General features: G+C 39.3%; 3 protein-coding genes across 4 annotated transcripts in view; all 3 read right to left on the bottom strand.

Annotated features, from left to right (window-relative positions):
• Positions 1-1,707: 1,707 nt before the first annotated feature.
• Positions 1,708-3,319, bottom strand: LOC103505405 (26S proteasome non-ATPase regulatory subunit 4-like). The gene is made up of 3 exons (XM_026820564.1): positions 3,237-3,319; positions 2,095-2,235; positions 1,708-1,843 (listed from the first exon to the last, which is right to left on the bottom strand). Exons 1-3 carry the CDS (start codon positions 3,317-3,319, stop codon positions 1,708-1,710), a joined length of 360 nt encoding a protein of 119 aa, XP_026676365.1.
• Positions 3,320-4,089: 770 nt separating this feature from the next.
• LOC103505191 (dynein light chain 1, axonemal) lies at positions 4,090-7,480 on the bottom strand. 2 transcript variants are annotated; one of them, XM_008469513.3, is made up of 4 exons: positions 7,321-7,480; positions 6,313-6,452; positions 5,125-5,417; positions 4,090-4,767 (listed from the first exon to the last, which is right to left on the bottom strand). In XM_008469513.3, exons 1-4 carry the CDS (start codon positions 7,321-7,323, stop codon positions 4,664-4,666), a joined length of 540 nt encoding a protein of 179 aa, XP_008467735.1. In that variant the 5' UTR covers positions 7,324-7,480; the 3' UTR covers positions 4,090-4,663. The 2 variants fall into 2 exon arrangements, with proteins under 2 accessions (XP_008467735.1, XP_026676538.1); XM_026820737.1 differs by lacking the exon at positions 7,321-7,480 and adding an exon at positions 6,871-7,155.
• Positions 7,481-12,783: 5,303 nt separating this feature from the next.
• LOC103505395 (tumor protein p73) overlaps positions 12,784-19,076 on the bottom strand; it is a 48,444-nt gene continuing 42,151 nt past the window's right edge. Inside the window, exons 2-5 of the mRNA XM_026820727.1 lie at positions 16,957-17,193; positions 13,504-13,688; positions 13,385-13,401; positions 12,784-13,043 (exon numbers count right to left, since the gene is read on the bottom strand). Of these exons, the coding sequence (XP_026676528.1) occupies positions 12,784-13,043; positions 13,385-13,401; positions 13,504-13,688; positions 16,957-17,175 (681 nt within the window). The 5' untranslated portion in view covers positions 17,176-17,193. The remainder of the gene's footprint in view (positions 13,044-13,384; positions 13,402-13,503; positions 13,689-16,956; positions 17,194-19,076) is intronic.

Below are 19,076 nucleotides of genomic sequence, written 5' to 3'. Positions count from 1 at the left end.
AAATGTGTCTCTTGTTGTCCATCTGATGAGGGGCATACTACGACATAGACCACACGAGTCTCATGTAACAGATGTTCTTTTTTCCCCCGATTTCGTTTATTCGCCTTCCATCCGTCGTATCACATTACGTTCATAATCTTGTTCTTGGAGGTGGTGGAAGAGTATTTTATCGACGTTTTCTCTGCCTCTTCCTTAACTCTCTCCGCTCTCAGACATTCCCTACTTCAAGGAGGTGGTGATCATGGCTACAACGTGTGACACATGCGGGCATCGAACCAGTGAGGTCAAATCGGGTGGTGGTATCGAACCCAAGGGTGTCAAGATTGAAGTGTTTGTCTCGCAGGCTGAGGACTTCTCCAGAGATGTACTTAAGGTGAGGTTGTAGTGACAGTTTGGTCGGTCCGTATTTTGCACCTCTTCTTCTTCTTCGTCCTGGCCTATTCGTATTTACTTAAATAGGGTTAGCGTTTCTTGTTTTGTTTACAAGATGGCTGCCCTACACTAGTGATTTTTATTAGCCCATACTTTCGTGGAACAGGCTGCAGACCTGATAGGAGAAAGGTAGCCGTTCCGAGAACCTTATCTGTTTATGATTTAGGCCGTTCCAAAAACCTTATCTGTTTATGATAAAGTTTGCCCCGGGCGGTAATCGAACCTGTGACCTAGTGCTTACTAGGCAGACGCACTACCCTGCAGGCTAACCAGGCTGGCTTTAAAATATTTTTTTACTTAGCATAAAGTACTTATAGCGAAGCTACTATACTAAAAGAGTCACTCTGGCTGTATGGTCGAGGCTTAGTGCCAAACCAATGCCAAAAAAAAAAAAAAAAACTAAAAGAGGTTCCATAAAGGGAATTAATTCTGTGTTCACCACCTGATGATATTGTGAGTGAGGGGATAAGAAAGGATTGAGATTAAAATTGGATTTCGAAGACTTTTTTTTACTTAGCTCAAGCAAAAGTTGCCAGTAAGCTCTCTCTCCCTCCCTCTCCTATCTTTCCTCTCTCTTCTCTCTCATCACTTTTTTGTAATTAGTAGGGTATACCTATTTTAAGTGACAGAGGTTCAATCTCTACCCAGAGCATACTTTATCCAAAAGAGATAAAGTTCATTGTTCGTACAGCTAATTTTTTCCTACCCTTTCCTCCTTCTCTCTTTTATTTTGAAATAACAATAAGATAAAAAAAAAGTCCCTTACCTCTTCTCCAAAAGACACAATATCCACATTGACTTTCTCCTTTTTCAGACGTTTGGCCAGCTTTGTAAGCTCTCTTTCTTCCAAGTCAACAGGGCTGCCAACAAATGCTATGATTCTCATTTTGTGATTCTTGCCTTGCCTGTGTTTCAATGCCAGCTGAAAAAGAGAGAAAAAAAAAAATACCAATAAAATGGGTTATGTATAGTTTTACAGAGTAAAATAAAAAAAAATAAAAAATAAAATAAAATAGAAAGTAAAAAATGCATGTGTCAGATGCACAAATTAATAAATACTGTGACATATGAACATTACCAATAAAATGGGTTATGTATAGTTTTACAGAGTAAAATAAAAAAAAAATAAAAAATAAAATAAAATAGAAAGTAAAAAATGCATGTGTCAGATGCACAAATTAATAAATACTGTGACATATGAACATGATAGCCACAAAAAATATGAAGCAGCTGGATTCACAAGAATTAAGTTTCACCCCACATTAAATATGTAAATCATAGTCTACTCATACTCACATGTGCAATTCTAATCCCAGTCATGAAATTGATGTTACCATTTGGCTGTACTTGGTGAAGTTTGGACAAAATTCTGCCAACATCTGAGGTCAAAGTTGCCAAAACTTCAACAGAGCTGAAAATAAAAAAAATGTATCATGTCAATGGACTTTGGAAAGGTTTGGAATAATTTTCAAGTCACCTGAAAGGGGGTGGATTTCATCAACCTTCTTTTTAAAACCTAACAGTTTGTTAGCTCAACAAGTCCAAACAAATCAAATGGAACTTAAATCTAGTTAGCTTAACAGTGGTTAAGTAAGCCTAAACAAATCATATGGAATTTACAAGCCTGATACTATATCCTCACCCAAGAGATCTTATACTCACTCTGCCATGGCTAAGAGGCCAACATTGTTTTCTGGGTTGGATCTAGTTTTGGAATGGCAAACCAAATTGACAGCATCTTGTTGTGCCTGTAGTCTTGTCGGAAGAAAGTCACCATTTCTCATGAAGTCACTGTTGTCCACACTGAAAAATAATTTGAACACAAAGTTTGAGCCATGGTCTAAATATTTTACTTACCAGTTTATTATTATTATTTTATTATTATTACTACAAACCTGTATGGAAACTTCCAAGTTTCCCCGTTGGCTCTGAATAAAGTTAAGCGGTCAAACTTTCTTGACTTGGCGGGGCGGAGCGCTACCGCGCTCCTTAATACTGAGAGCATAACTGCGGTTTTCGATAGCATAATATTCAGGAATTGACTACTAGGTCAATCGCAATGCTGTGCCCACTACAATCATTGTTGGTCCTACATTTTTAAAATGTTTATTTCCTAAATAAATTTCGAAAACAACAAATATTTACGGTTTTTAAAAGCGTACAATGAATATTATGTTATTTTCATCTTTTGATCTTTTCATATGAATATTTCATCTTTTCATAGCTCTATTTTATAAGTAGGTACATACATTTTACATAATGACATACATGACTAAAGTTCACTCTCTATAACTTCTTCTATTTTTCTTCTCTGCTACATTCTCTTTTCTCTTTCATCCTCTTTTTCCTCACTTTGAAGTTTTTATTCTTCACTCTTCTTTTCTCTTCTTGTTCTGTTTCTCTTGTTCCTTCCTTTTCTCTCCTCTGGTTCATTTTGCTCCGAATTTCAATCTTCTTCCTTCATCCTTCTTCTTCTTCTCTTGCTTTTTTCTTGTAGACGTCTACACCTACAATCTACATCCCATCATATGGTACGCGGTTTATGATTTTAATCTGGAAGAAGCTCTACAGATTGATGCCTTTATTGAAAAAGTTGCTAAACTCAAGCAACTAGAATCCCCATTTACAATGGTAATAGATCCCTTTTCCATAGTGCTGAATATACTTTGGATTATATGCAAATGCATATGCAAAATGTTTTGCATATTTTGACAGTTAAATTTGTGTAAAAAGCTGATTTAGTTATGCATTTTATGTGGCATATTTTGGTCATTTTATGGTGCATTGATTTTAATTTTTTGTACCGATTTGTTCGTAGATGCTTCCGCAGTAGATATCCCACTGCTAGGGCTCCCAATTCACTCAGTATGACGGCCGTTACTAACATTTTGAGACTATGTATGAAGTCTTTCTTACCTATTCATTTTTATATGTAGAATGAAAAAAAAGAAAATGTAAGATATCAAATGTGTAAAAAATTTCAACTGGAATAAAAGATACCAAAGGAATAAAAGATTAAAAATCATGATCGGCTAATAATGCAGTGCCTTTCCTACGGTTTAATATAATTATTATTTAGCCAAATATCAAGGAACCTTTTTACGTTGCAAGTTAGCTTGCAAGGTAAAAAGGTAAAGTGTCCGTAAAGTGTGAGGATGTTCAATTTTTGAAAAAGTGGTCGGCACGATACTCCATTCCAGGATATTGTGTCCTCATTTTGGGAGGAAACTCTACTTGGAAGCCCAAATATGGATCTGACAGCTCTCTTTTGTGCAAGAAATATATCAGAGGAGGAAGCTGAAAATCCCCAATAAACAATACCATAGCTTAAAAGACTATGAATCTCTTGCTTTTTTCTTGTAGACGTCTACACCTACAATCTACATCCCATCATATGGTACGCGGTTTATGATTTTAATTTTTTGTACCGATTTGTTCGTAGATGCTTCCGCAGTAGATATCCCACTGCTAGGGCTCCCAATTCACTCAGTATGACGGCCGTTACTAACATTTTGAGACTATGTATGAAGTCTTTCTTACCTATTCATTTTTATATGTAGAATGAAAAAAAAGAAAATGTAAGATATCAAATGTGTAAAAAATTTCAACTGGAATAAAAGATACCAAAGGAATAAAAGATTAAAAATCATGATCGGCTAATAATGCAGTGCCTTTCCTACGGTTTAATATAATTATTATTTAGCCAAATATCAAGGAACCTTTTTACGTTGCAAGTTAGCTTGCAAGGTAAAAAGGTAAAGTGTCCGTAAAGTGTGAGGATGTTCAATTTTTGAAAAAGTGGTCGGCACGATACTCCATTCCAGGATATTGTGTCCTCATTTTGGGAGGAAACTCTACTTGGAAGCCCAAATATGGATCTGACAGCTCTCTTTTGTGCAAGAAATATATCAGAGGAGGAAGCTGAAAATCCCCAATAAACAATACCATAGCTTAAAAGACTATGAAAGTATCCAAAGTATGAAACCAGTGCCGTGTGTACGGATATGTTTTTACGTACGGCATTTATGGCATAAGTGGCGGATGTCAACTTAAAGTTAGCTTCGATTCCTCTCTCGAGGCGGAACTTTATCCTTGACATATAAGGTTCGTTCTCAGAACGGCTGATTTTCTCCTGTATCCTGTCCTCCTCGTTTCGTTTTCAGAACGATAAGACCTCCATTGTTACAGTTCCCTCTATCAAATCTCCTAAATTAATAATAATAAATCTTGGTCACTCTGGTAAGACTTCGCCATCCAGTTTCTTCAAGTTGGGCAATCTCTTCTTGACTTCAGATTTGTACAGGGGATCATCCATTCCTTCCACCAGTGGATTGCCTGAAAGTAGTCCAACCAGATAACTATTGAAAATGTGTGAGGGCTTGACAAAGTATCCCGCCTGGATTGATTTTTTTTTTTCAAACAGGTTTGATAGAGGGAACTGTAACTGCTATGGTCTTACCGTCCCGAAATCGAAGAGAGAAGAAGGATAGGAGACTGCAGCCGTCATATACAAAGTAAACTTGTATATGACCTTTTATGAGCGGAGTAAACTCACACGTTTTTGTGGGACTTGGGAGTAAAATCACGTTTGCCCGAAAAGAAAACTTACCACAGAAAACCCGAATGGTGTGTAAAACCCTCGTCATGAGAAGACCTAAGGTGTTAAAAGTGACGTTAAACCCCTATACTTACCGCAGAAAACCAAATCGATCAGACTCGGACACTCGCCCAGCTTGACAAACTCCGCCCACTCCTTCACCAAATTGTTACTCATGTACAACACCTTCAGTTTCCTCATCACTCCTATCCCCTTGGTCTTCTCGATGTAGTTGTACGACACCCACAGCTCTTCTAGAGTCTCAGCTAGGGGTTCGAGACCCGCGAATGACTTGATATTGTTGCGCGCTAGAGAGAGGACTTTGAGCTTCTTCAGACCGGACAGGCCGTTGATCTTTTCGATCATGTTGGTGGACAGCGAGAGCTTTCTGGAAACATGTATTTTACAAAAAAATTGAAAATTTCAATTTATTTTTTGAAGTGGTCTGATAGAAAAAAAACTGACCATGAAAATTTTACCCGATTACATTATTTTCCTTCCTGTAGGATAAGGAAAGTAAAATTACCAGCCTAGTTAGCTTGGTTGGTAACGCGTCTGCCTTGTAAGCGCTAGGCCGCGGGTTCGATTCCCGCCCGGGGCGGATTTTATCCTAGGCTGGCAGTTCACAGTTTTCTCAACTATAATGATTACCTTTGATTCTTCTCTTTACTACTACAATCTACAATCTAACATCATCAGGGAGGTAGAAAAAAAATCAAGTATTAGGAGACCAGGAAAGATCTGCGTTAGAGAGTTCTTAACATGATTGATGGATAACCTTTGATTCTTTCTTTCACTGTTACCATCAAAAGGGAGGTAGAAAAAATTCAAGTATTAGGAGATCAGAAAAGCTCCGCACTAGAGTTCAAGCATTTTTCTTTTTTTTTTTTTCAATGATTATTCGTCTAGCGAGAGCTTTCTGGAAACATGTATTTTACAAAAAAAAATTGAAATTTTCAATTTATTTATTTTTTGAAGAGGTCTGATAGAAAAAAAACTGACCATGGAAAATTTCACCCGATTACATTATTTTCCTTCCTGTAGGATAAGGAAAGTAAAATTACCAGCCTAGTTAGCTTGGTTGGTAGCGCGTCTGCCTTGTAAGCGCTAGGCCGCGGGTTCGATTCCCGCCCGGGGCGGATTTTATCCTGAGGGGATAGGGTTCGTTCTCGGAACGGCCATCCTCTCTTCTTCTCTCTTCGATTTCGAACGATAAGACCTTAGTTGGTAGTTTCAGTTCCCTCTATCATTTCTATCAAATCTCTTTGGATTTAAAAACTTACTCGCAATTGGTTAGGACAGCTAAGGAGCTATCCATTTTCTCAATGAACTGCATCTGTAGGCCAACTTCCTTCGCCTCTGATATTGGTATACCGTTCTCCTCTTCCCACTTCTTCAGGGCATCCTTCAGGTTTGGTTTGGCCTGGAATTGAAATTCCGAGAGGTTTAGGGATATCAAAAACTTTGTTAATACCTACCTAGATAATTGCCTACATAAGATTTTCGTTTAGGTATAAATTGAAAAAAAAAAAACACTGAATTCAAGCGTGCCCTCATGCTTGAATTGTAAGCACTAGATCACGGGTTTGACTCCCGTCCGGGACAAACTTAATCCCTCAACATAAGGTTCATTCTTCGAACAGTTGGCTTTCTTCTATCCTCTCCACCCCACCTTCTCTCTTTGACTATGGGACGATAAGATGACTGTGGGACGATAAGATGACTGTGGGACGATAAGACCTCCGTTCTTACAGTTCCCAAACTTTTAAAACATGACTTGATATGCCAAATAGAAGTAGGTATACCCTATAGGGTACCTATCTAACTTGAAAATAGCTTACCATTGTAAAAAGACAGCACTTTCTGAGGCTACCGCTAACCTGATTGTCCAAACACGATGCAACAAATAAATCACACGAGAAAACTTCGCGTAAAAATTTAAGAGAAGTGAAAAGTTTTCTCAAATTAAAATAATGTTCTTCGGAAAAAATTAAAAAGATAAAAACTCGTGCATTGAGCAAATTATGGTAAAGTGAAAAGTTACAAACAACTCTTATGGATTCTGGTAAAAAAGAAAAGTTACGAACTTTTGTAAAAAGAAAAAGCTCATCTTCTAGATACCTACATACCTAGGAGTCTGAGCGTCTTTCGGCCATGCCTTTTCTACAAGTTTGGCTATGCCTCGGGATGAACTAGCGGGATTCCGGAGCGAAGAGACGGAATTCAGCTAGTTCCTTATAGGAGTAGTTAAGGTACCTATACTACCTACCTTGAAAATATATGTAGCTTACCATTGTAAAAAGACTGCACTTTCTGAGGCTACTGCTCCCTTGATTGATGAAACACGATGCAATAAATAAATCACATGAGAAATGGGATAAAACTTGAGTAAAAATTTAAGAGAAATTAAAAAGTTTTTCTCGTATTAAAATACCTTCTTCCTTCTTTTACTACGGGAAAAATTAGAAAGATAAAAAAACTCGTGCATTGAGCAAAGATGGTAAAATTGATTCTGGTAAAAAAGAAAAGTTACGAACTTTTGTAAAAAGAAAAAGCTCATCTTCTAGATACCTACATACCTAGGAGTCTGAGCGTCAAAGATGTATGACGTAAAACATAACTAACATCTGTCAGCATTTCGTTGCTAGGAAAATGACATTTTTTGGCGTTACGTTGCTAGGGGAAGTAACATTTGGCTTTTCGTTGTTAGGGGAAAGTTTGATAGATAAGTACCGTGTGAGAGTCTAGTCCTCTAGTCCAGTGGTTCTCAAACTTTTTTGCATGGCGCCCCCTTTGGGCATATTCTCATTGTTTCACGCCCCCCCTACCTTACCAACCCCTCGGTATAATGGTATATTATTTTTACCTATGGGTTTTATGGAATAACAAAACGAGAATTTGAAACTTTGAGATTTTTTTTTTATATTCAAGTAAGTAGCAATGATTATTCGTCACTATGAGTTACTCTAAAAAGATCCAAGTATTAGGACATTAGGAAATCAGAAGGGTTCAGGATTTCAATGATTATTCGTCACTATGAGTTACTCTAAAAAGATCCAAGTATTAGGACATTAGGAAATCAGAAGGGTTCAGGATCAGGGTCCGTCATCAGAAGGGTTCAGGATTAGGGTCCGTCATCAGAAGGGTTCAGGATTAGGGTCCGTCATCAGAAGGGTTCAGGATTAGGGTCCGTCATCAGAAGGGTTCAGGATCAGGGTCCGTCATCAGAAGGGTTCAGGATTAGGGTCCGTCATCAGAAGGGTTCAGCATTAGGGTCCGTCTCACTCTTGATTCTCTCGACCAACAGGGCACATTTCTCCGCGGCCTGACGACACGCCTCGTTGCCTTTCTTCATGAACATGCCGGCCAACATGGTTGCCATGTTGCTCATCAGATAGTACTGGTGATCACTTGGCAACGCTGCGAGCACCACGCCTGAGAACGAATGAATGATTTTGTGAACTGGGGGGGAAAGTTCTTCAGAGAATCAGGGGCCAAAAGAGGCAGAGAATGCCTCAGGCCAGGGCCGTATCCAGGATTTTGTCCAGGAGACCTAGGTTATAGAGATCGGGACAATACTTATTACAGTGTTGCCTTACTTACCTAGGTTATAGAGATCGGGACGGAACTTCTTGTTACAGTGTTGCCTTACTTACCTAGGTTATAGAGATCGGGACAAAACTTATTACAGTGTTGCCTTACTTACCTAGGTTATAGAGATCGGGACAAAACTTATTATAGTGTTGCCTTACTTACCTAGGTTATAGAGATCGGGACAATACTTATTACAGTGTTGCCTTACTTACCTAGGTTATAGAGATCGGGACAATACTTATTACAGTGTTGCCTTACTTACCTAGGTTATAGAGATCGGGACAATAAAATGAGCTCACGTGAAGAGGCATTCAGTTATCACGTCACGTGAGCTCACGTGACGTGATGACAGTATAGCTATTACGTGAGGGCCGTGTGTGTTCTACCTTTATTGTCAGAAAAGCTACGATCGCTTTTTTTCAGAAACTTCAATTGAGTTTAATTTTAATAGTAATCATTTTAAATCTAGGAGATAGGGTTCGTTCTCGGAACGGCCATCCTCTCTTCGATTTCGAACGATAAGACCTTAGTTCGTAGTTTCAGTTCCCTCTATCATTTCTATCAAATCTCTTTGGAATTTAAAAACTTACTCGCAATTGGTTAGGACAGCTAAGGAGCTATCCATTTTCTCAATGAACTGCATCTGTAGGCCAACTTCCTTCGCCTCTGATATTGGTATACCGTTCTCCTCTTCCCACTTCTTCAATGCGTCCTTCAGGTTTGGTTTGGCCTGGAATAGAAATTCGAGAGGTTCAGGGATATCAAACACTTTGTTGTTAAGCACACCCGATTTTTGTTTGACAATTACACTGGAGTTAAGTATCAACGAGGTCACACAGACAGCCTGGTTAGCTTGAATTTCACACACTGATCGCTCTATCTCCTGAACCACAACACCTAGAAATCTGAAATTTGGTAGGAATATTCCTTTTATGGTCTAGGTGTGCAATAAGAAAGGATTTTGCGAAAATCTAAATCGATCCTGAGTTATGATCAATTTTTGATCCCTAAAATCTCCATACCAGAGACTGCGGGAGAGAAATGTTCCGCTCTCGACCAACATTTTGAGTTTCGTTTATGTTTTTAGTTCGATAACTATGCAGCTAATAGTTCTAATACAACAGTCATAGGCACATAGTCAGTCAATTATTGGTTTTGGTTTTGACTAAACAGCCAATCTATTCCTAGTTGATAAAGAGTGGAAGCATCTGTTTGATCAATATCACAACTACCATTGCACTAGTTGAATTATAACTAAATATAAATAAATCAGGAAGGTAGAGAGATTCAAGTATTAGTACATCAGCCCAGGTATTAGGGGATCAGCAAAGCTCCGCACCCCTAATACCTACTACAGTCATAGTCACATGGTCAGTCAATTATTGGTTTTGGTTTTGACTAAACAACCAATCTATTCCTAGTTGATAAAGAGTGGAAGCATCTGTTTGATCAATATCACAACTACCATTGCACTAGTTGAATTAACTAAATATAAATAAATCAGGAAGGTAGAGAGATTCAAGTATTAGTACATCAGCCCAGGTATTAGGGGATCAGCAAAGCTCCGCACTTAGAGAGTTCACAGTTTTTTTAAGAGGTTTGACAGAGGGAACTGTAACTGCTATGGTCCTATCGTCCCGAAATCGAAGAGAGAAGGAAGACAGGATAGGAGAGCATGAGAAATGGGATAAAACTTGAGTAAAAATTTAAGAGAAATTAAAAAGTTTTTCTCGAATTAAAATACCTTCTTCCTTCTTTTACTACGGGAAAAATTAAAAAGATAAAAAACTCGTGCATTGAGCAAAGATGGTAAAATGGATTCTGACAAAAAAAGGAAATTATCCACGAACTTTTGCAAAAATAAAAAGTTACTAATCTTTCTAAATACCTACATACCTAGGAGTCTATGAGCGTCAAAGATCTATGACGTAAAAAATAACTATCATCTGTCAGCATTTCGTTGCTAGGAAAATGACATTTCTTGGCGTTACGTTGCTAGGGGAAGTAACATTTGGCTTTTCGTTGCTAGGGGAAAGTTTGATAGATAAGTACCGTCTGAGAGTCTGGTCCGCTAGTAGTCTAATCCAGTGGTTCTCAAACTTTTTTGCATGGCGCCCCCTTTGGGCATATTCTCATTGTTTCACGCCCCCCCTACCTTACCAACCCCTCGGTCCATGGATTATTTTAAGTAGTGACGTAAAACTGGACAAAATTAATACGATTACTACGTGATTCGTTTATTCAATTCAGTCAAGTTTAACTTCCCTTTTGACCCAAGTAAACCCCTAAAATTAAATCATCCAAGTGAACTTTCCCCAAATTTTTATTGGGTATGACCTTGTGTTTTAGCTAACAGTACATACATTCTACACCGCATCGTCTGAACTTTGAAATCATGCGGTGCGAAAGTTACAAATAATGGTAAGTTACGTCGTTTTAAATCAAGCCCTCTTAAAAAAAAGGACTTCAAACAGTGTTGCCTTACTTACTTAGGTTATAGAGATCGGGACGGAACTTCTTGTTACAGTGTTGCCTTACCTAGGTTATAGAGATCGGGACGGAACTTCTTGTTACAGTGTTGCCTTACTAGGTAGGTAGGTACGTACAAAAAACACAAAAACCCGCGAGACAAGTAGGTTTTTTTTTCAGCCTTTTAGCATGTGATTTTTAGTAACACGGATTCAAAAACGGATTATTTGTAATTTAGTACCTATCCTTGACCTATGCACGTAATATTTACAAAAGAACCCGTCAAAATAACTGTGAAGATGGCATGAATTCATTTAAAAAATAATGATAAAAAAGAAAAAGTCCAATGTTTTTACTGTCATAAGTCAGTACATAACTGTATTCAATCGAACTCGAACTTATTTTATAAGCACCATCATCCTTAAGCTTTCTATTGAACTAAAATTAGAAAAATATCACAAAATAATTAAAATGAGGAAAATAAAAATAATCAAAGAAACAAAACTTAAGCTTTTTATTGAACTAAAATTAGAAAAATATCACAAAATAATTAAAATGAGGAAAATAAAAATAATCAAAGAAACAAAAAAGATTCAAAATCAAACTGTACGGAAACTTACATAACTAAGGAAATGGTTTGTTCAAGAAAAAGGTAATTGAGTTAACGTAAATTGTTACTTTGTTACGTACTTTTAAAGGCACTAATTTGGAAGGTAGCACGCCTACTTTGTAAGAGCTAGGTCGCGGGTTCGATTACCACCCGGGGCGAATTTTATCCAGAAACTTACATAACTAAGGAAATGGTTTGTTCAAGGAAAAGGTAATTGAGTTAACGTAAATTGTTACTTTGTTACGTATTTTTTAAGGCACTAGTTTGGAAGGTAGCACGCCTACTTTGTAAGAGCTAGGTCGCGGGTTCGATTACCACCCGGGGCGAATTTTATCCTAAACAGATAAAGTCTGTTCTCGGAACAGCTGGCTTTATATATTATTTCATCTTCCTTCTCTCTTCGCTTTCGGGAAGATAAGACCTAAAAAAAAAAAAATTCTCCCTTACAACGTTTTAACTCTAGAATAGCAGGCCATTCACGCCAACAGTAAATTTAACCTAGCATTAAACCTATATTATTTTATCTTCCTTCTCTCTTCGCTTTCGGGAAGATAAGACCTAAAAAAAAAAAAAATTCTCCCTTACAACGTTTTAACTCTAGAATAGCAGGCCATTCACGCCAACAGTAAATTTAACCTAGCATTAAACCATATTATTTCATCTCCCTTCTCTCTTCGCTTTCGGGAAGATAAGACCTAAAAAAAAAATTCTCCCTTACAACGTTTTAACTCTAGAATAGCAGGCCATTTACGCCAACAGTAAATTTAACCTAGCATTAAACTAAACGCATTCAATTTCGTTAAGTAGATAATAATACCATTGCGAAATACCTTACTCGCATTAAACTAAACGCATTCAATTTCGTTAAGTAGATAATAATACCATTGCGAAATACCTTACTCGGATACTAGGTATGATAAATTCGCAAAAATAATAGTTAGATTCTATAGAGTTTACTTCTAAATACTGTACAACTTAGAAACCTAATAAAATGAAAAAACCCAACTAAAAATATACGAAAGTAAAACAATACAAAATAAGAAGGATAGGGAGGCTAAAGAAACAAAACCAAGACCTCGCTTCACTTACTCAGACTCCTGCGCCCCAATATTTGTCCGTGTTGATTCTCCAGGGTGAGCAAAAGCAGGACCGGTCGCCTGTCCATGCCCCCCAGACAGGACGTCTTACACACGAAGCTATACATGAGGGTGACCGTGTCCGCGCCTGGTTGCGGGGGTGACAATGGGGTGACGCAGGTGTGTCGCCCGCTCCGTTCATCCATAGGATATTGACAGTGAGCGGAGGTGCATCGGACGATGTGCTTCACCACGGCCTCGAAACCTGCGGGAGAGAGAAAAAGTTAGATTACTTCCCAGACAGCACACATTTTATGTATTACGCAAATTTTCCACTTTCGGGATTCCAGATTGGTACGGATAACGTGCGTGAGAAAAAAGTAAAACGCACGTATAACAAAGAGAAAGGAAAAAAAATCGTACGCATTCCTAAAAAAATGTGTATGGAATATTGCAAACGCATAAAACAAAATTTTAAAAGACATATTTTTACATTTTTTGCAAAACAATCGTCAAACGTGTCGTGATTTTTTTACGCACGGATAACGCATGTCTTTTTTTACACATATCTAGAAACCCCAGTTGTATGCTTTGTTCTCTCCTTACCTTTATTGATCTCATTGCAAAGGGCATCGCTCACATGCAAAGGGCATCGCTCTACAGGGCGGCCCCTATGATCATCCTGGGAGTAGATGGGCGTGGCTCTAAGGAACAGAGGGGGCGGGTCCCGACACACATGCAAAGGGCATCGCTCTACAGGGCGGCCCCTATGATCATCCTGGGAGTAGATGGGCGTGGCTCTAAGGAACAGAGGGGGCGGGGCAGGTTCATCATGCTTGTAGAGAAGTTTGACTTGGATGGGCAGAACCTTGCCAATGTCAATGAACACCTTGTTGAGTTCGTACGAGTACTGAGGAATGGAATAGAATACATGGTCACAGACTTGAATAGAACACATGGTCGCAAAATAGAATAGTTTTTTTTCCAAAGAGTTGTTACAGTGTTGCCTTACCTAGGTTACAGAGATCGGGACAGAACTTCTTGTTACAGTGTTGCCTTACCTAGGTTACAGAGATCGGGACAGAACTTCTTGTTACAGTGTTGCCTTACCTAGGTTACAGAGATCGGGACGGAACTTCTTGTTATCACCCAAGTCCAGTGTGGTCAACTCAGAATCATCCATCATTTCTTCTTTGACTCTCGCTTCGAATGATCGCTTTCTATGCACAAGTCTGGACCCACCATTAGTCGATTGATTTCTTCTTCTTTTCTAGTGTTCAGACGGGATCGGCGTTTTCCGTCAGCCTCTCAGTCATTTGATATTTACCTTGCTTTAGCTCTAGAGCTAGAGTAGTCCCAACCTGGGCGATATCGCCCCCTTGGGGGCGATGGAGATTTTCATGGGGGCGATGAAGCCTTAGGGGGCGATATGTACTTCTTGTCATCACCCAAGTCCAGTGTGGTCAACTCAGAATCATCCATCATTTCTTCTTTGACTCTCGCTTCGAATGATCGCTTTCTACTTTTAGTCCGGCGTGTGGCACCGCTCGTCTGAAATTCCCTCTCCTCTTTCTCCTTGTCACGCTTGGGACATGCACACACCTTCACACCTGACGAGAGGAAAATATAATTAGATGTCTAGGGAACTTTAAACAGGGAGCAGACTAGCTTAGTCTGGCTGGGGGACTTTAAATAGGGAGGACCAGCTTGGTCTGGCTGAGGGATTTTAAACAGAGAGAATACCAGCCAAACCAGAGAATAATAAAAATTGTAGCCAAAATTAAATGTCAGCTCAAAGCAATCACTTCAGGCCTGATTGAGAGGCTGACGAAAAACGCCGACCCCGTCTGAACACGGGAAAAGAGTCTTGTGTAAAATAATAATAAAATAAAAACTCGTTTAGACTGTGGGAGTAAAGGGACTTTTCAGTCTCATTCTATAGTGCCAACCTGCCTCGGTGGTGTAGTGGTCAAGGCGCTCGCCTGGTAAACAGGAGGGCGTGGGTTCAATCCCAGCCGAGGTATGGAATTTTCAGTGTTTCCCAACCTGGGCGATATCGCCCCCTTGGGGGCGATGGAGATTTTCATGGGGGCGATGAAGCCTTAGGGGGCGATATGGGGGGCGATCAATAAAAGGAGCGATAAAGGGGGCGATGGCTATCTAGGGGCAAAAATGTAAGTAGGTACCTACTTAGTTATTTTAGTCTTAAAAAATAAATCCGAAGAGGAGAGAGAGAAAAATATTGCACGTGCGTCCGAATTTTGCCGAGCAATCCCGAAATCCTGGTTTCATTCAGCTCAGCTCCTGACGCGTGCGGTAATGCGGTTTAGTTTTTATCTTTCTAATCACAGAAGTTGAGTGTTGACAGTGAAAAAATAATTATTCATAGGAGAAAGCCAGCCGTTCCGAGAACGAACATTATCCGTTCAGGGTAAAATCAGCCCGGGCGGGAATCGAACCCGCTACTCGATTAAAGTAGCTACTCAATTATCCTCAAGAGGCTGAGTGCACTCCAAACTCCACAAGCATAAAGGCGATAAAATTATGACCCCGAAAGGAACGTTGCCTGCAAGGGAGCTTTGCTCGGGACAGTTGATGTGACGTCATGTACGGGGGTGCATGTCGTGACATTATGCGTCGGTAAATAAGATTTACTGGTATTTTTTAACTGACTGAGGGAGTAAAGGGACTTTTCAGTCTCATTCTGGAAGTTTAGCCAACACCTGAGAACAGCCTAAGACGCGTTTCGTTCTTATTTGAACTCATCAGTTAGACATAGCTCTCAGGTGCTGGCCAAGAATTTGGAAGTGTTATAAACTTCAGAGATGGAAATTGTGGAGAAACGAGAACCTGCGTTTTCTATGTAACAGTTGGTAGTGCGTCTGCCTTGTAAGCGCTAGGCCGCGGGTTCGATTCCCGCCCGGGGCGGATTTTATCCTGATGGGATAATGTTCTTTCGGAGAGTTTTGATAGAGGGAACTGTAACTGATAATTTGTTAGGTTTATATTAGACATCCTATGTATAAACCGTTTTTATTATTATTGGATACTAGGTATTTGTGTTTTTCTACTCCGATATCTCGCCTCCGATAATAATAAAAACGGTAAGAATGATGTAACTGATAAGTTCTTATCACTCTCATCGTCCCAAGAGTCAAGAGAGAGGAAAACGGGATAGGAGAAAGCCAGCCGTTCCGAGAATGAACATTATCCGTTCAAAATAAAATCAGCCCGGGCGGGAATCGAACCCGCTACTCGATTAAAGTAGCTACTCAATTATCCTCAAGAGGCTGAGTGCACTCCAAACTCCCAAAGAGTTTTGATAGAGGGAACTGTAACTGATAAGTTCTTATCACTTTCATCGTCCCAAGAAGAGAGAGGAAAACGGGATAGGAGAAAGCCAGCCGTTCCGAGAATGAACATTATCCGTTCAGGGTAAAATCAGCCCGGGCGGGAATCGAACCCGCTACTCGATTAAAGTAGCTACTCAATTATCCTCAAGAGGCTGAGTGCACTCCAAACTCCACAAGCATAAAGGCGATAAAACTATGACCCCGAAAGGAACGTTGCCAGCAAGGGAGCTTTGCTCGGGACAGTTGATGTGACGTCGTCATGTACGGGGGGTGCATGTCGTGACATTATGCGTCAGTACTTAAATAAGATTTACTGGTATTTTTTAACTGAGGAAGTAAAGGGACTTTTCAGTCTCATTCTGGAAGTTTAGCCAACACCTGAGAACAGCTTAAGACGCGTTTCGTTCTTATTTGAACTCATCAGTTAGACATAGCTCTCAGGTGCTGGCCAAGAATTTGGAAGTGTTATTTAAACTGTTCACAGTTTTCTCAATTATAATGATATTACCTTTGATTCTTCTCTTTACTATTACAATCTACCATCATGAGGGAGGTAGAAAAAAAATCAAGTATTAGGAGACCAGGAAAGATCTGCATTAGAGAGTTCTTAACATGATTGATGGGATAACCTTTCATTCTTTAATCTTTCACTGTTACCACCAAAAGGGAGGTAGAAAAAATTCAAGTATTAGGAGATCAGAAAAGCTCCGCATTAGAGTTCAAGCATTTTTCTTTTTTTTTTTAGCGCCACAGAAGTATAAGCAGGGTATATTCTATTCTACATGAGTGCATAAGGACTATTCCTTAAATCTGAACAATAGTTACCATCCATGCCTTAAATCCGGACCCAGTGCCATCCAGGAGAATTTCAAAGTTGTACTCGCCCGGGTAGTCGTTGAGAGACGGATATTGCATTGTGGCTTCCGAACATGAAGGCGCCATAGGCGGGTAGTGAGGAATAATAACCATATTGTCGGGCTGAGCGGCATGGGGTGACTCGCCTGTGTAGGCGTCCGTGATGTGGCGGTGTGTCGAGTCGCACATTACGCTTGTTGTCACGTTCTGGAAGAAAGAAGGGAGGTCGAATGAGAATTAGTTGACGTACCTAACTACCTACCTCATGATAAAAAAAACTGAAAGTTCTGGAGGAAAAGGGAAAAGTAAAGTAGAATGAAAATTAATTGACGTACCTAAACTAGGTACCTGCCTAATGATAAAGAACTATACGAAAGAAACTGGTAAACTTTTAGTCGAATGAGAATTAGTTGACGTACCTAACTACCTACCTCATGATAAAAAAAATGAAAGTTCTGGAAGAAAAGGGAAAGGTAAAGTAGAATGAAAATTAATTGACGTACCTAAACTAGGTACCTGCCTAATGATAAAGAACTACAGGAAAGAAACTGGTAAACTTTTATCGTCTTGGAAGCGAAAAGCGAGACAGGGTAGGAGGAAGCCAGCCGTTCCAAGACCGAACACAACTAAACGAAATAAATGAGGTCTTATTGTCAGTTTGTTTTTTCCCCCCAAGAGGTTTGATATAAAGAAGTGTGAATGCTGAGGTCTTATCGTCCCGAAAGCGGAGAGATAAGGAAGACAGGATAGGAGAAAGCCAGCCGTTTCAAGAATAAACCTTATCTAATTAGGATAAAGTCCGGCCCCAGGCGAGAATCGAACCCGCTACCTAGCTTTGGAAACGGAAGGGAGACAGGGTAGGAGGAAGCCAGCCGTTCCAAGACCGAACACAACTAAACGAAATAAATGAGGCCTTATCGTCAGTTTTTTTTCCCCCCAAGAGGTTTGATAGAAAGAAGTGTGAATGCTGAGGTCTTATCGTACTGAAAGCGAAGAGATAAGGAAGACAGGATAGGAGAAAGCCAGCCGTTTCAAGAATAAACCTTATCTAATTAGGATAACGTCCGGCCCCAGGCGAGAATCGAACTCGCTACCTAGCGTCAAAGATACAAAGCCTAACAAATCCCACTGCAACTTACCAGAATAAAATAAATAAATAGAAATAAAAAAATGAGTAAATAGAACTCTAAATAAACTCAACTTTAAAATTCATAAGATGAACTTTAAAATCTCAAAAACTTAACAACTTAAGTAAAATAATTTAAAATTTGTATAAAATTGTCAACAAGTTAAAATTAAAGCTTCCATTCAAATGAAACTCAAACTTGGAATGAAGAAGAAAACTGCATAGAGCTTTACTACAAACTACATCAATAGTAGGACTGAATGCAGACAAATCACAACAAGTTGGATCAAGCATGGACATTGAATCATATTAGGTACTCAAAGCATGATTCATTTGGGTACGGTCCATGATTCATTTGCGTACATAACCACAACTTCAGTGGTGGAGTGGTTAACGCGTTGGACTTCGGATCTGGAGGTTGGTGGTTCGAGTCCGTACATAACCACAACTTCAGTGGTGGAGTGGTTAACGCGTTGGACTTCGGATCTGGAGGTTGGTGGTTCGAGTCCAAGTTGAGTCATGAATTTAATCGAAATGTATTACCTAACTGGGGAACGATATTTATGACAAGCATTAACAGAATTGAAAATTTCTTGGTTCGATTCCCAGCGAACTTTGTCCTAAACAGATAGGTAAGGTTCGTTCTCGGAATGACTGGATATCTCCTATCCTGTTCTCTTCGATTTCGGGACGATAACACCTCTCCGTTGTAACAGTTTCTTTTATGTATGTACATATTAAACCCTTTTGTTTTCAACTCCCAACTAGAGATTACGAAATTCAAGACTATATTTATCATTTTGGTTTGGTAAGCCCAGTGCATGCCTTTGTTCCGGGTAAAAATCGGGAAATCCGTATTTTTTCACCATTTTGCTAGTTTGTACCGTATATGGCGAAAAAAAAGTTGGCAACCCTACTACATATTAAACCCTTTTGTTTTCAACTCCCAACTAGAGATTACGAA

The sequence above is a fragment of the Diaphorina citri genome, unplaced genomic scaffold, assembly GCF_000475195.1.
Source record: "Diaphorina citri unplaced genomic scaffold, Diaci psyllid genome assembly version 1.1 scaffold9, whole genome shotgun sequence".
NCBI classification, from domain to species: domain Eukaryota; kingdom Metazoa; phylum Arthropoda; class Insecta; order Hemiptera; family Psyllidae; genus Diaphorina; species Diaphorina citri.
The sequence above is the reverse complement of the archived record's forward strand: the minus strand, read 5'-3'. Positions and strand labels throughout refer to the sequence as shown.

Bases quoted from the DNA above. Each gene is read 5' to 3' on its own strand.
- LOC103505191 (XM_008469513.3), bottom strand. The intron at 5,418-6,312 runs GTAAGTTTTTAA...ACATGTTTCCAG, and splicing joins GCTGTCCTAACCAATTGCGA to AAAGCTCTCGCTGTCCACCA. The intron at 4,768-5,124 runs GTAAGTATAGGG...GACTACTTTCAG, and splicing joins GATCGATTTGGTTTTCTGCG to GCAATCCACTGGTGGAAGGA.
- LOC103505405 (XM_026820564.1), bottom strand. From the start codon at position 3,319: ATGTTAGTAACGGCCGTCATACTGAGTGAATTGGGAGCCCTAGCAGTG. The intron at 2,236-3,236 runs GTACAAAAAATT...ATTATTTTTCAG, and splicing joins AAGCATCTACGAACAAATCG to TGTGGACAACAGTGACTTCA. The intron at 1,844-2,094 runs GTGAGTATAAGA...TTTTATTTTCAG, and splicing joins GGCCTCTTAGCCATGGCAGA to CTCTGTTGAAGTTTTGGCAA.